The sequence below is a fragment of the Ursus arctos genome, unplaced genomic scaffold, assembly GCF_023065955.2.
Source record: "Ursus arctos isolate Adak ecotype North America unplaced genomic scaffold, UrsArc2.0 scaffold_14, whole genome shotgun sequence".
In the NCBI taxonomy this organism is placed as follows: Eukaryota; Metazoa; Chordata; class Mammalia; order Carnivora; family Ursidae; genus Ursus; species Ursus arctos.
The window spans coordinates 70,204,875-70,220,372 of record NW_026622808.1 but is presented as its reverse complement, the minus strand read 5'-3'; the positions used below and the strand labels follow the sequence as shown (position 1 = coordinate 70,220,372).

The 15,498-nt window shown below is 49.7% G+C and overlaps 1 protein-coding gene across 1 annotated transcript in view; it reads left to right on the top strand.

Annotated features, from left to right (window-relative positions):
* Window positions 1–1,252: 1,252 nt before the first annotated feature.
* Window positions 1,253–15,498, top strand: part of PODXL2 (podocalyxin like 2) — a 36,183-nt gene continuing 21,937 nt past the window's right edge. The window contains exons 1-2 of the mRNA XM_048227035.2: window positions 1,253–1,349; window positions 6,998–7,276. Coding sequence (XP_048082992.1) covers window positions 1,280–1,349; window positions 6,998–7,276 — 349 coding nt within the window. The 5' untranslated portion in view covers window positions 1,253–1,279. The remainder of the gene's footprint in view (window positions 1,350–6,997; window positions 7,277–15,498) is intronic.

Sequence of the window (15,498 nt, the reverse complement as noted above, 5' to 3'; positions counted from 1 at the left end):
TGGGACCCATTTCTGCCCTATCCCCCTCCTCCCCAACTTCTATTTCTCCTAAGTATTTAGTCCTAGGAGAGTCCTTTGGGATCATCTACAATACCTAGTGACATACCTCTGGATAGAGGGATGAGAATCTAATTTGAAAAAGCAGGTCCAATATAATAATTTATTTTAAAGCAATGTTTTCCGAATATACTACATATAAAGTAAAACTCCAAGAAATTATCCCTGCTGCAAATGTTTCAATTTCACTCATCCCCAAAGGGTCAGGACTTTTCTCTGTTCCTTAAAGAGGCTGGGCTCCACCCTAACTCAGCAATTACTAATGCACTTTTCTCTCTGCCTGGAAGATTCTCTCCCTAACCCAACTTCCTACCTAATACCCATTCATCCATCCAGGTGCTAGCTTAAATGTCGTTTCTTCAGGAAGGCATGTGTAAAGGTTCTCTTCTGTACTGTCTCATATGCCCTTATACGTCTTAACAGACCTTACTACAATGGAATCATGCAATCATATGTGTGTCGTGTTGGTCTTCTTTAGGTTTGTCTTCTCCACTGGACTAAGCTCTGAGGATAAGGGTTGTGGCTGTTTTGTTCACTACAAGGGTGCCTGGCACATGAATGAACTTCATTTGCCAAAAGGGACCAAACATTTTACGAAAGTTAAGAAACGCTGCTCTGATAATGGAAAGCCCATATATAACAGTTGAGGCAACCGAGGCCCAAAGGAGAGCTTGCCCAGCTCAAGTGCCCTTGAGAAGCCTTCCCTGACCCCACTCCTCCTAGAGTCCCCATTCAACCTCTTGATGTAGGATTAAAGACAGTCAGGGGTCACTCCTGTCTTCTCTGATCAGTGTCGTTCCATTCAAGTGACCACCCACTGCCTTTTGGGCGCTCAGGAAATGTTTCCAGTGGAATGGATGACTAGATGGCTCTGGCGTGCCCTCCTCTGTCGCAGTACCTCGGGCAGGTGGCCACCGCTCCCCAAGCTGCGAGGTGCGAGGCCAGCACCTCCAGGCGGTCGCGGTCGCGGCCCCGCCCCTCCAGGCCTCTCTGGTGCTGATTGGCTGGCCGGGCGCCAGGGACGAAGCGGAGGGGCGGCCGCCCGCGCGCCCGCCTCGTCTCCGCGGGGGCGCGCCCGCGGCACGCGGCCGGGCGGGGCCGGGGGTGAGTGACGGCCACGCGGGCCAATGGGGCGGGCGCGCGCCGCCGCCGCCGCCCGCGCGGCCCCTGACGCCGGCCGAGGCGCCGCGCCGCTGCGGCTGCGGGCGGCGACGGCTGCACCATGGGCTGGCTGCTGCTGGCAGCCCGGCTGCCGCCGCTGCTGCCGCCGTTGCTGCTGCTGCTGGCCGGGGGTGAGTGCGCGCCGCGCGGGCGGGCGGCAGCGGGGCCGGACCAGGCGGGTGGTGGCGGTGACGGCAGGCCGCGATGCTGGACAGCTCCCGGGCCGCCAACAAAGGGGCCGGCGCGCGAGGCGCGGGAGCGCGGGGCTCGGCGGAGCTGCTGCGCGGTCCGCGACACGCGCGCTCCCAGGGCGGGGGGGCGTGGGGCCACCGCGTGTGCCTCGCGTGAGAGCTGCTCCCCGGCGCGGGGACGTGCGTGTGCCCACACAAACACACACACACACACGCAGGGGAGGCGCGCTGAGTGTGGCGGCGGGCGCGCCTGCACGCGCTCCCTGGGGGCTCTGTTGGGGGGCCTTTGGGGAAGGCAGGCGAGAGGAGGGCGGACTCTGGCTGCCAGCTCCGCGACAGCCACACAGGGGTGGGGAGACGGCATTTACAGGTCCTGTGGGGTCACTATAGTGAGCGTGGGCGCGGGTGTCTTGCGGCTCCGAGGGGGAAAGTGCCAAAGAGCCGTACACACAGCTGCTGCGACAATGAGGGGTGTGTGTTTGCGCGCGTGTGGTGCTCCCGGACAGGAGGGGGTGTGTGTCATTGTGAATGGCTGTCTAGACTGTACTGGGCAACTTTATCAGGAGCTGACAAAAAAGGTAGGACTGCAGCCAGGTCTCTGCTTGTGACAGTGACACTGCTGGATAGCTCCTGCGCAGCTGTCACGCAGAGATGGGTGTGAGAGACACTCTGAGATGTGGTTGCCATTCAGCAGTGCACAGGGGCAGTGTGTGGGTGATGACAGGTTGGGTGTGCGGGGCAGGCGTGAAATAGATGCGCCTGTGACAGAGCCTGCTGAACAGCTTCCCAGTGGGAGACGCGGGATTCAGGTGTGTGCCTGGCGGTTGGGCACAAGGTATGTGGCAGCCTCCCAGAGAGGCCACCACCACTGAGCGGGGTTGGGTAGAAGTGCTGTCTGCAGGGGTGGGTCAAATAAGGACATGACTGAAGAGCTTCTCCATGTAGCCGACACAGCAGAGGGGAGAGTATGCCTCGAGTACATATTAAGGGGGATTGCTAATCGGTGTTGGTGGAGAGACACACTGGAATGAGTGTGTGTGCACGTTTGTGTGTATGGTGTACCTGTTCACTTATCAGATGGCCTTGAGTGACTCCACTTCTGATGGACACACAGGAGTATAACGTGTGTGCGTGTGTATGTGGGAGTTGACCTGGGACACTGGTTACTTAGTCGCCTCCCATGAAGTTAACCCCCAAAGACACAGGCACAGGTGTGCATCAGTGTGAGTGAAGGAGAGGCCTTTGAAGGGTCTCTGCCCGAGGGGGGAGAGCAGTCTGCTTGGCAGTGAAATGGGCCATTGCATGGGCCCATAGTGACAGAATCCCGGGGAAAATGACTGGGAGGGGAAAGGGGCCTCTTGCTCCTGAGCATGTCCCGGGAAGGGTCAGTTCAGCGAGGGTATTTTTCACCACCATCAGTCCAGGAATGGGTAAGGACCTAAGTGGTGTGCACAGAAATATGTCCATTGGCATTTGTTTCATGCACTCACACACCTATGCCTGTGTTTGCATAGCTTGAATCCTCTCTGGAAGAGGTGAGATTCAACAAATAAATTAAATATTGATTAGTCTGCTATTTCTTTGTGCAACAGCCACACCAGAACTAGCAAGCAAAGTGTGTCAGGAGCCATGCCCAGCTGTGGCTAGCCATGGATGACGGTCGGCAGCTTTACTTCTACTTTCCCTCCCACCTCCTCCCTCCTGTACACACTTCATGATGTATGTTATTACCTCCCTCTTGGTGACACGTATGTGTCCGGTAGTATGTCTCTGTCTTATACACCTTTCTGTAAAAACCCTTCAAGAACCCTTGGGCGTTGCTTCTCAGACACATCCAAGGTCCAGACACGCACACGAGTGTAAGAGTGTGTGTGTGATAGGGAGACCGTGCTAGACAATTTCTGTTGTAGCTGACACTTAGGGTATGGGGGCTGTGTGGCAGATGCTGCTGGGCTGCTCTCGTATTGGTGTCTGGCAAGGGCTTAGGGAGAGCTGTACTTCAAAACTGCTGATGAGGGGAAGGGTGGGGGTGTAGCTGATGGTGGGAATCAGAAAAGGATGTTGGGATCAGGAGCAGATTGCAGGGGAGATAAAACATGCGGATTACTAAGGCCTTGTTTTTTTCACCCCCTGAGATATAAGCCTGCTTCCTTTGCCCTTTTTCTGAGTTTGGGTCAGATTTTCAATTTTTGAGGCTGGTCCCCAAATCCTTTTTATGTGCTTTCTTTTTCTCTTTCTCTGTTGGGAGTGATGAAGTATCAGAAAATTATAGGTGCTAGAGAAGAAAAAGAAAATGAGGGGCGCCTGGGTGGCACAGTTGGTTAAGCATCCACCTCTTGGTTTCGGCTCAGCTCGTGATTCTGGGTCGTGACACTGAGCCCCGTGTTGGGCTCTGTGCTCAGCATGGAGTCTGCTCGAGATTCTCTCTCCCTCTCCTGCTGCCCCCCCCCCCAGTTCCCTGAGTGTGTGCACATGCACGCGTTCTCTCTCTTTCAAAATAAATAAACCTTTAAAAAGAAAAAAGAAAATCAGTCACAAAGAGTGTAATTCTGAAATTTTAAATCAGATGCAGTCTCAATTAAGGCGGATTAATTATCAAGTGCAAAGGCAATTATATACAGAACGCTTAGGGTTCAGCTACTATTTTGGTGGGCAAGTTTGAAAATAAGCACCTTCTCACAATTACCTAAATAATTACCCATTGCCAAGGCTTTTGAAAATATCAAGGTCTATATAAAGAAAAAATAATCATCACAGGGGAAAAGAGCTTCAAGAAAATGGAACTGTTTACTGGAGAAGGAATGAAAACCTGATCCTTTTTTCACACACAGCTTTTCGGCAAGATTATCAAAATCTCTGTTCATTCATATCAGATGGTTGGGAATGGAAGAGAAGGAGGGAGGGAGGAGGAGGTGAAAGGAGACTGTGGCTTCTCTGCCTGACAGGTGGGGGAGAGAGGTTCAGAGAATAGAGAAACTCCTCTCATTGTGGAAATGGTAAGGAGTAGTCCCAGCTCATTCAACAGACTGCAGTCCTCGGCACAGAGAGCTTCACTGACTCAACAGTATTTGATTTCCAGAGGTGGGAAATCAACAGGACTGCTGGTCAGACTTTCCTTGAGAGGGCCGATGCAGTTTCCTCAAGATTCACACTGCTGTGGGGAGCTGGCTCAAGGCCTAGAAGGGAGTGACTTCTGTCCCACCATGCCCCAGTTCAGCTCTGAGAGAAGCAACTCTCAGGTTTTGAAGAGGCAATGCAAGTTTGAGCCTCCAGAGGCTAAAATCCCAAGAATTCCTAAAAAAACCAGTTTGCACTTTTCTAAAGAGGCTGACATACTGTCTTCCCCAGCAGACCTGCTAGAGGCTGATATATGTAGATAGAGATTTTCTCCCCATGGCCCTGTCAAAGATTGGCTGCTTAGGTGACCTGGAGATCTGTAAAACGTTTATTTAATTATTACAAACATTTCTCATCAATTGACTTTATTTCTTCATAGACTGTGTGAGTTTTTTCCAGGTAAGTTTATCTCACTTGGCTCTCCCAATCTTCGGGGTACCACTTCTACAAAACAGGGCTGTTGTATCTGCTGGGATCACATTTAAAATTTAGATGACACTTTTCAAACAGTGGTCATTTTCGAGGCAATAAACCAGCTAATTACAGCGCTTCTGTTAACTAGCTATTTGACCTTACAGTCCCGAGCCCTCCCATATTTCACCTGTGAAACAAGAGGGTTATTTATTCATTTATTCAAACACCTGTTGAGTTCCTGTCACCCTTCAGAGACTGTTGAAGCACTGGACCGACCAAGTTGACTCAGACACAAGACAGGAAGGAAGCCGTAAATGGCCTGTTACAGTTTGAGAGAAAAGTGCTGTATTTGGTTCAGAAGGCTGTGATACTAGGAGTGGTGCCCAGCCTAGACTGGGAGTGGCCAGGGAGTGCTTTTTAGAAGCAGGAGCAGAAGCTGGGCAGGTGGGCGCAGGTGGCCCTAGGCATTACCTATTTCTGGTTAAAGGCTTTTTGAGGCTTGGATGCTGTCCCATGTTTCCACCCATCAGTCCTGATTTTGTTTTGTTTTTTGAAGTCACATAGAATAACTCTAGTCTTTATTATTCACAGCAGCCTTTTATTTTAATATACTCGAAGATACTGACCATTTTCTCGCTTGAATGTTCTTTTTTCTGGCCAAGAACATCCCAGTTCTCTGTTCTTTAGTTTTCTGGAAGTCTGCTCATTGTAGCGCTGTTCGCATAGAGCTTACCTCATTTGAGGCCCCTGCCTCCCTGAGGGCTGTGGAATTTTTGCTTTACAGATGAGGAAACTAGGGCCCCTGGTGGAAAAGTAGCTTACCCAGAGTGGCTCACCCAGGGAAGCCAGAACGCAAGCCTGCTTCCCTGGCCCAAGCTCTCTTTACTAGAACATCCTCCCATATTTGATTTCAAGACCTATTTATCCTCATCCACACACCTTTTAGCTGCGTTAAGCCTCTTTCACTTGGTAGGCTTTCCTTACGATCAGGTGTTGTATTTGTGTATTCATAGCGTGCAGTGTCCACCACACTCTGGGTGCCAAGCGTAGGGCTTACTATGACTTCATAAGGTGGTTGTAAAGATTCGCATTCAGATAACGCTTGCAGAGCATTTAGCACACAGCACCAATAATGCTAGCTCTCATTTTTTATTATAAACATAGCGAAAATTTTCCATGAACTATTCAGGCCAGGGCATGGTGCACAATGGGAGGAGAGCAGGATGGCACTCTTTACTGCATCATTGAATGTCAGTCTTGGGAAAGAAAGCTTGGAGGTCACTTCAGCCACCTTTCTAATTTTTTGGATGTGGAGATAGATCCAGAGGTTTTAAGCAGCTTTGCAGAACACATAGAACCAGTTAGTAATATCTGTGTGATTAAGCTGGTAAGTAAACTGGCCAATAGGGCTGTCTTCCTCTTCTTAGTGAATGGAAGTGAGAGAGATGGAAAAAACATGCCCTTTAGTTTATTGGGTTTTGTTCATTTGTTTTATAAATTAGGAGAGAGGGATCCAAGATGCTAAACAAATATGTCATTACCAACGCTGGATGAGTCTGACTTGCAATCTCACATCGTCTTTAAGGACCGTTCCGGAGATCCTCCTGCTGAGATACAAATCTCGTTCTTAATGCAGTTTTGGAAAACATTCAGCTTAGGACAGAAGCCTGGGGAACAGTGCACGCAAGGTCCTTCAGAGCAGGGACTCGTTCTCCACTGCATTTGTACCCCGAGCACCCACCTCAGTTGTAGCGAAGACGGGCGTTGGTGGCTGTTTCTGAGTGAACAGATGCCCAGCAGGTGCTGAGTCAGATGAACCTCACTCTCTCCTGCCCACCACCCTTGTCCCCCCTTTGCACCTGCCACAGGGAGGGCTAACCAGTTTGGCCTTTGTGGAGTGAGAACAGCATCTCAGAATCCCCCAGTAGCCCCTGGGTGTCAGGAGTGTCTCCCCCCAAGCACCCCTGGGTATTTTGCTGTTGGAGACGCGTCTTCACCCCGTGCCAAGTGCGGCCTTGCCGGCCTCTCCTAACCATCTGGCTTTCGTGTCTGCGCAGGAGCGTCCCTGGGCACGTGTGCAGCTGGGTCCGATGAGCCTGGCCCAGAGGGCCTCACCTCCACCTCCTTGCTGGATCTCCTGCCGCCCACGGGCCTTGAGCCGCTGGACTCCGAGGAGCCCAGTGAGGCCATGGGACTGGGAGCTGGCCTGGGAGCCCCGGGCTCGGGTTTTCCCAGTGAAGAAAGCGAAGAGTCGCGCATTCTGCAGCCACCACAGTACTTCTGGGAAGAGGAGGAGGAGCTGAATGACTCCAGTCTGGACCTGGGACCCACTGCAGGTAGCTCTTCTCACCTAAGAGTAGGTGCTCATTGCAGCTGGGAGTGCAGCTGGCTAGGCAAAATGCCAGAGGATCATTTCCTTGCTCAAATCACATCTCTTGCTTCTCCCTGCCAGCTTTTACCGTGTGCTGCCCGCCTGTATACCAGAGCCGAGTCTCTGGGACCCCCAGTGTCTTACTGGTCCTGGACGCTCTTTTCTCTTTATCGTTTGCTGCTGTTTAGGGAGCCCATGTTCGGTGCTCATATAACTTCACATAACGTGACAGCCTGGGAGCGAAACTTCGTCCCCACGTAAACATGCAAAAACTGCTACTCAGAGTGGTTAAAATCATGCCTAAGTTCATACAGCCGCTCGTGTGCTCAGCCATGATCCAAGCTGAGGCTTCCCAAGGTCTAGGGGTTCATTTGTTTTCCCTGCTGTGCTATATTGTCCCTGTTGAAGGTTCCTGGGCCCCTCCTGAGGTCTCTCTGATCCCCCATTCAAGGCACCGCCCTTCTCTCGGTCACGCCCCCGAGCTGGTTCGTGGGTGTCCAGAGTATGGCTGATGGACCTGTGGGGGCCAGCCACCTGAGGCCTGGGCCACGCTGGAATGCATGCAGTTAGGGGCTGGATGCAGAAGTGGCCCCGGCCGTGCCCATGCTAGACTGCTGCATTGTGTCTGTGCTCGCCCGTGCACACGGGGTGGGCTGTTACAGAACGCAGTTTGAATGTTTTCTCTTTAGCGTATGTAATATTTTGGGTTTATGTCCTCTAATTATGAAAGTAATATCTGGAAATTGTAGAAAATACGAAAAACGCAAAGAAGGAAACAAAAGTCACCCATAATCTCACAACTAAAAGGTCATTACTATTAATAGTTTGGGACACATCCTCGCAGTCACTTTTATGTGCCAGATTGGAATCGTACTGTTTTCACTTAAAATATTTAATAAATGTATTTCCACATCATTAAATATTCTTTTTAAACCTGATTTTTAATGACTACGTAGTATTTCGTCACGTGGCTCATATGTATAAAACCAGCTCCCTACTGTTGTTGACTATATAGCTTGCTTCCAGTTTTAATGCTGCTAAAAGTATCATTATATATTTTTGCACTTCTCTGATTGCTTCCTCGTGATTAATTTCTAGAATAAAATTGCTAGGTGTAAAGACGTATCATTCGGCATCCCACCTGGAAAAAGAGGACATGACCACGCTGAGATAACCCAGGGAGGGTGTATTTATAGACCTAGGAACTTAGAAAGGTATGAGCAGGGGATAGGCCAACCACAGAGGAATCCAGCGCCCGTGGCAGCAGAGCACTGAGTGGCCCTACACCCAAAGGGACAGACAGAGGGATGGATGAAAGGAACCAGGAGGGACAGAGAGTGGTGGAAAGCAAGTGATCCTGGCAAGAGCAATGACCCAGCAGGGGAGAAACCAGAGGAGGAAATACCTGACCCCGTCTCCTCCCATCTTCTGCCAGGAACCCTGTCATTGTCTCTTCCCCTGCCTCTTCTGAGGAGTCCGGCTGGGAAGCAGGGACATGGCCTGTTGCAGTAACTTTCGGGGTCCATCTCCCGGGCAGAGGACAGGGTGGAGAAGGGTAGAGAGAGGATCTGGAGGAGATGGAGCTTGTCTGGCACAAAGGATAGGAATCTTTCCACAGGCTTTTGTTAAATATTTTCAGTCAGCCTCTAGAAAGGCCTTTACAGTTTGCATACCCACCAGAGGTAGAATGAATGCCAGGTTGTTGGACCCTTCCCACCACTGCATTTTGTCATTTAGAAATCTTGGTCAACTTGATAGGTAAATTGTAATAGCCTTTGATTGCTAGTGAATGTTCACACGTGTGTGTGTGTGTGTGTGTGTGTAGACATATTCTGACCACTTACAGTCCTTTCCGACTTGAGGCATGGTATAATGAAGAGCGGGCTCTGGCATCGGGCAGGTTCCCAAGTTTCAGCACTGACACTTAACGGCGATGTGATTTTTGGCAAGGAGCAACCGAGCCTCAGTTTTCCCATCTAGGAAATAGTATCATAGGGTTGTGAGGTTTAAATGCAATAATTCATATTATGCACTCAGCACAGTGCTTGGTGCATCATAATACTCTGTATTACCTATTATTACTTTTCCATTTTTTTCTATTGAGGCTTTAATTTTTTACCACTGTACCAATCCTTATATAAAAAGGATACATTCTCTGATGTATATAGAAAACATTTTTCCAGTTTATCAGTTACTTTTCTTATTATAATAATTTTTGACATAACATTAATTTTTTTACAAACTTGGACAGTCTTTCTTTTGAAATGTTTGGATTGTTTTTATGTGTTTTTCTTTGCTTTATGTTTAGAAAATCCCTTCCCTTCCTGAGATATATGCATCTGTATATCCTTTATTTTCACCTTAAATTTTTACATTCAACTCTTTATTCTAGCAGTAACTTACTGTGGTATGTGGTATAAGATAGGGATTTAGTTCATTTCCCCCATAAAGCTAGCCTGTTACCGCAGCAGCAGAGGCTAATAAATTTATTCCCTCACCATGGAAAAGAAGCACTAGACACTTAGATGTACTTGGGTCTTTCTCGGGGCTTTTCTTCTTGTGTAGACTCTTGAGATCCTAGTCTGAGACAAGCAGTCATTCCGAGGGCCTCGGCCGAGAAAGCCACAGCGCTGAGCCTAGGACCTTCCTCAGGATCACAGTGGGTTGGTTCTTTAATGAACTCAAATTTTCTCTGCCTCTCCCTTTCCTTCCCCTCTTTTCCTCTCTCTTCCTCTCTCTTCCTCTCTCTTCTTCCTCTCTCTCCTAATAGTGAAAACAGCTGCCATTCATTGACTCTGTGTTCTGTCACAGGCACTTCGCATCCATTCTTCTCCTTGTGCCGGCCCTACAGCGTGGTCTGTCTCCTCATCTCCACTATACACCCTGAAAAACTGTGAGATGGGGACTCAGGTGTCCTGCACGAAGAATGGGCAAGAGTGCTGGAGGAGGTAGAGGAAGGAGGGCTGCTTTTGCCAGGCTCCCTCATCGCTCACCTTCCCACTGGGCCCTTGCCTTTCCTCGGGTCAGTCTCTTCTCCGTACACCCCCAAAGCAATTTGTGAAAACACAGTACCCACAGGATAAACGCAAAACATCTTAGTACTGTGGAAAATGCTCTTGATGTTCTGGCCCAGCCTTCCCCTTGGCCTCATCTCCTTCCCTTCTCCTGTGTACAACGTTTCATTAGCCTATTATCTCCCGCTTGGCAGATGTGGGACTGGTGCACAGGGAAGCTAAGTGCTTTAACAAGGTCACACTTGGTATGTGACAGAGCTGGATCGAGAATCAGCATCTTTTCAGGCCTGTTCCCTGAGCCTCTGGTGCCCTTCCTCTTGTTCTGTCTGCCTGGAGCACTCTTCTCCATCCCAGCTGCCTGGCAGACTTGTCATCACCCTGCAACATGTAGCTCAGAAGACACAGCTACTAAGAACCAGGAATCAAACCCAAGTTCTCAGACTCCATAGCCTTGGCTCTTCTGTTAGGTTGCCTCTTAGCTCAGTGATTTTACTAGAGACTAACAGGAATGTCTTATATTTTACATAGCAAATACCACCATTTTTTCCAGAATTTTCTCTTTGATTAGCTCATTTGGACTTCATAACCACTCTGTAGGGTCCACAGGCAGGAGTTGTCACTGCTTCACAGATGCTGAAACCCAGGCCCAGAGAGGGTAAGAGCTTTGCCCAAGGCTGCACAGCTTGTGTACGGCAGAGCTGAGTCTGGAATCAGTGGCTCCTGAGTGCCTGGGCCTCGCAGCCTGCTGTGGGAGCACAGAGATGGTATGTGTTAGAGAGGAAACCAGTGCGTTTCGTTGTCACGAGTACTTTGGTATACATCTCATTGCTAGTTTGTGGGGCCTAGAAGAGTCGGAGCTGGAGCCTTCTTTCTCCTCCTACAGCAATGATCCTGAGGTCCCACAGCAAAAACAGCCACTTGTCTTTCTGCTTGGCTGCTGACGAGCGGTGTGACCTTGAGTGGGTTCTTTGTCTAATCTTCGCTTCAGTCTCTCCTTTGCGAGGAATGATAGATTGAAGCCTTCTCCAGCTTTAAAATACTATGGTTTTCTGACATTTCAGGTGAAAAGAGTGGTCTCAGCAAAGTGGGGAGAAAGAACTGGAATGTAGATTGCCCCTCCACCAGGTAGCATCAAGCCAACTTAAGACCTGATCAAGTAATTCAGGCAAGATTGTTAATGATTAAGAACAGTTTCCCGGGTTACCCACTCATCCCCAGGCTCTCTCCTGTCACCCTCCACCCTCTCATTCTTCAATATCCTTAATAAAATTCTCTGCATGCAATTTTAATTTTCCTAGTGAACAAGCTAATCAGTGTTCTACAAGAAAAGCAATAACTCTTTGGGGTTGGCACGTTCTAGAAACTCAACTCAAACAGGTTCACAGGCCTGTGTGAAAAAGGGGGTGTTGATTGGCTCGGTAACTGCAGAACCCAGGCAGGTGGGATTCAGATGTTGAGATGGGACATCAGCACCTGCCTCGCTCCATCATGCCTCTCCTTCCCTGGCTGGCTTTGTTCTCAGGCATGTTGTCCCTGTCTGGTGGCTCAGAGAGCCCCCAGTCACTCCAGTGTCATCTCCTCTCACTCAGCCCCAGCAGAGAGAGAACTCTACCTCCCAGCACTTCTGGAAAAGTCTCAGGATGGAGGCTCGTTTGTCTGCCCTGGGTCATGAGCCCACCTACGACCCAATCCTGAAGCCAGAGGGACTGGGTTCTCTGGTCCAGACTGGCTCTCGAGCACCGTTGGAAGCCAGGGGGTAGCGCCCCACACTCCTGGACCAAGAGGAGGGGAGTACATGCCAAGCGATGGTTGGGCATAAAGGAGCATTCATGAGTGCTTATATTATTATATAAATTGTTTTCACAGCATTTTTTTTAACCTCACAGCAACCAATTGAATCCGTAAAAGCAGGCATCGCTAGGATCACTGTTTTATAGGCTCAGAGAGGTTTAAACGTGGCACTAAATTACACAGGTGACGAGTGGCAGAGCGAAATCTCAGATTTGAGATTTCTACTATAAGATCTGCTACCCCTCCATGTGACATCATTCATTAGACCACTTGAATTACTATTGCCTGTGATGAATTTTGTAGAAAGCAGATCATCAAAGCCAGTCTGCTGGGACCTGGAAATGGTTCCTATACATGGATATTGTACCTGCTGTTGAATGACTGGCCCTTCGAGGTCGCTGCACACACATCGGCCTGTTTGCTAAGAAGAGGGCCAGCGGGCAGAAGCACCGGCATCTAGATGCCAACAAGAAAAAGATGCCTGTACTTTTGTTTTACACTCGTAATAAGTATCATTATGTGAAAATTCAAAAGTGCAGAAAAGAAGAAAGTAAAAATCACTCCTAATCCCATCAGCCAGAATTGGTGAATGTTAACATTTTGGCATATATCTTCCTGGAAATTTTTCCCATATGGGAAATACATAAAATATGCTTTTATAAAAAATGGAATTATAGTGCACAGGTCCTGCTGTTTCACTTACCAGCATCTTTCCAAGCCAGCTTAACAGAGCTGTCTGCCCTCAGTTTTAAGGCGGGAGTAGTCTCCCAAGCCTGGCCAGGCTACGGCCCCTCCAGTCAGTGCCCTGCTGCCTGAGCGCTGGATGGCCTCCAGTCTCTTGTTCTGTGAGCTGTGCCATGATGGGAATCCTTGAAACTGAATCATTACAAGCATCCTCATTGTTTTCTTAGGGTGCATTTCTAGGAGTGAAACGACAGGTTCAGAATGTTCGTTTTTAAAGCTTTTCATTCATATTAACCCCCCACCCCCGATGTGGCCTGATCTCCATTCCTGTCAGTAGCAGATTTCCTGCACTCCTCTAATACTCGGTATTACCTTTAAATATATATGTATATCGTCACGTTGGCAGCCCCAAAACTGTATCATCTTGTTTAATTTACATTTCTTTGATGACTACTGAGGTCGACCATTAAAAAGTCATTTTTAATTATGCTGAAAGCTTCTCCCCTTGCACCTCTGTTGTATACAAGTCTGTTGTGAATTTCATGAGTATTTTTGTATTAACACTCGGTTGAATAACTGGCTTGAGTGTTGCACCCAGGGGGCAATTTTCAGTGATTTGACATTAAGCGAAAGGGACATTCAAAGTGATCTTTCAAGGCCACTGGCTTGGTGCCTGTCTTAATTTCATGTCTTAAACTGGGGAGTCAGTTCATTAATATTTCAGCAGATGCCAAGGGTCATCCATGAAATTATGGCTACCCTGGAGGGCAGAAACGAAGTCCAGCGTGACCTTGATAGGCTGGCGAAAGAGACTTACAAAACCGATGAAACACAGGAGAGAAAAAATGCAACACCATCTATTTAGGGAACAAAAGCCAGGCCCCAGAGTGAGATTAAAAGAAAAAGAAGAGGCTTGGAGAATCCAAGCTGTCCAGAGGTGTGGAGCTTCCATCAGAGCGGCCTCCTGCTGCCTGTGAGCCGCCAGATCATGTCCAGCGGGGAGAGTGCAGCGTGAGTGCTGTGTTAAATTCAGACCGCGCTGCCCGAGTTGAGAAGCCTTACTTTCCAGCTCCTATCAGCTGGCTTCTAACGTGTGAATCTTGTTCGCTTTTCAGCAATCCACTCAGCAAATAGTTATTGTGCACCTACTCCGCCGATTTTGTAACCACTCTTAAAACGTGACAAATGTAGTTTCCACAAGGGATGAAGAATGACGGGGAGGGGGTGGAGAATGCGGGGATAATCCCAGTTGTTGAGCCCCAGGCAAAGGAGGCTAAATTGGAGCAACTGAGAAAATACGTAGGTTTTTATCCCGAGGGAGAATCTCCCCAGAAGTTCCTCACTTAAGCAGATAAAACAGAAATGGGCGTAAGTTGTAAAGGAACCACGGCAGTTGGGTTTAAGGAATTTGGGGAGAGAAAAAAGCCGCCACATAGAAATGCCTCTCGAAGGAGGCATATTCTTGAAGTGGGTGGCAGCCTATCTGACCTAGACTTAACCATCTCCTGCTCCAGATGACCTCCCAGGTCCCTTCTTGAGCTAGGACCCCTGGGTCCTTGGAGTCCCATTACAGGAGCCCCGGCCTGCAGACTCACCTGCAGTGAGCTGGGGCGTGTGGCCTGTGAGCAGCAGCTCGACTTTCTGAAGAGATGGCCTCAGGGCGAGGAGCCTGCCTTCCGGGTGAGGTGATTTGAATGCATTATGTCATTTCACCTGGGCCTCAAGGTCCCAGACGACAGGTGGTAGGTGGACCTAGAGGCCGGTCAGCCAGCATTCTAGCCCCTGGCTGCAGAACCTTGAAGCTGCGCCTTGAGTCCTTACCTGTCAGCTAGTCTGGTGATTGAAGCCCAGCTTCCAAGAGCCGGGCCACGGCCCACAGTGCAGATGGACGGGAAGTTGTGCCACTCCGGGTGCCGGCTGCCGGTCGGCTCCTCCGGGCGTCTGAAGCCAAGTCTGGGCGTGGGCCGGACTAAGCAGGCACATCTGGAAAGACTGGCTTTAACCACGCCCAAGCCTGAGCTTTACAACTTTACAGCGGTCGTAAGTGTAGTTTCACGATTTAGAGCAAGTGTCCTCCCCTCTGTGAGCTTTTGTCCTGTCTGTGAAAGGAAGGTTGTGTCCTTTGGAGGCCTGGTTTCCCTCAGGCTCTGGGGCAGATGTAGTTTCCAATGAAAGCCACCAGGGGCTACTGCAACGTCACAGAACTGGCGCCCTGTGTTCAGGGAGGGAAACTGCAGAAGGACTCAGGGGGTAGAGGTTAGCCCAGGTCCCAGGCCGGCTGCTGTCTCACCGACAGCGAGACTGAGCTCCCTGTGTCCTGAGTGTCCTTGCAGCGTAGCCACTCTCTGACCTTTCATGCTTTGAGGCCAAGTTGGAGCCCCCTCTGGAGGGTCTGAGCTGTGGGGGACCTTTCACCTGTCTTCTGTGTCCCAGCTGTCACTACCCTCCTGGCTGCAGGGGACAGGCTTTGACCAGCTTTCCTGCTGTCTTGAACGTGTCTCCGGGACATCTCTGCTTGTTCACACTTGTGTCCAGGTATGGGATGTGTGGGGAGTGTTCTGCTGGTACGCCTTCAACCCAGACATGTTTCGGGGTTTGTGGGACCCTTCCGTCCTGACCCCAGATGCTGAAGTAGATGGGATAGGAAGCAAAGCCTAGGGCACTAAGCAGGACAGGCTCTCCCCATGTGGAGTCACAG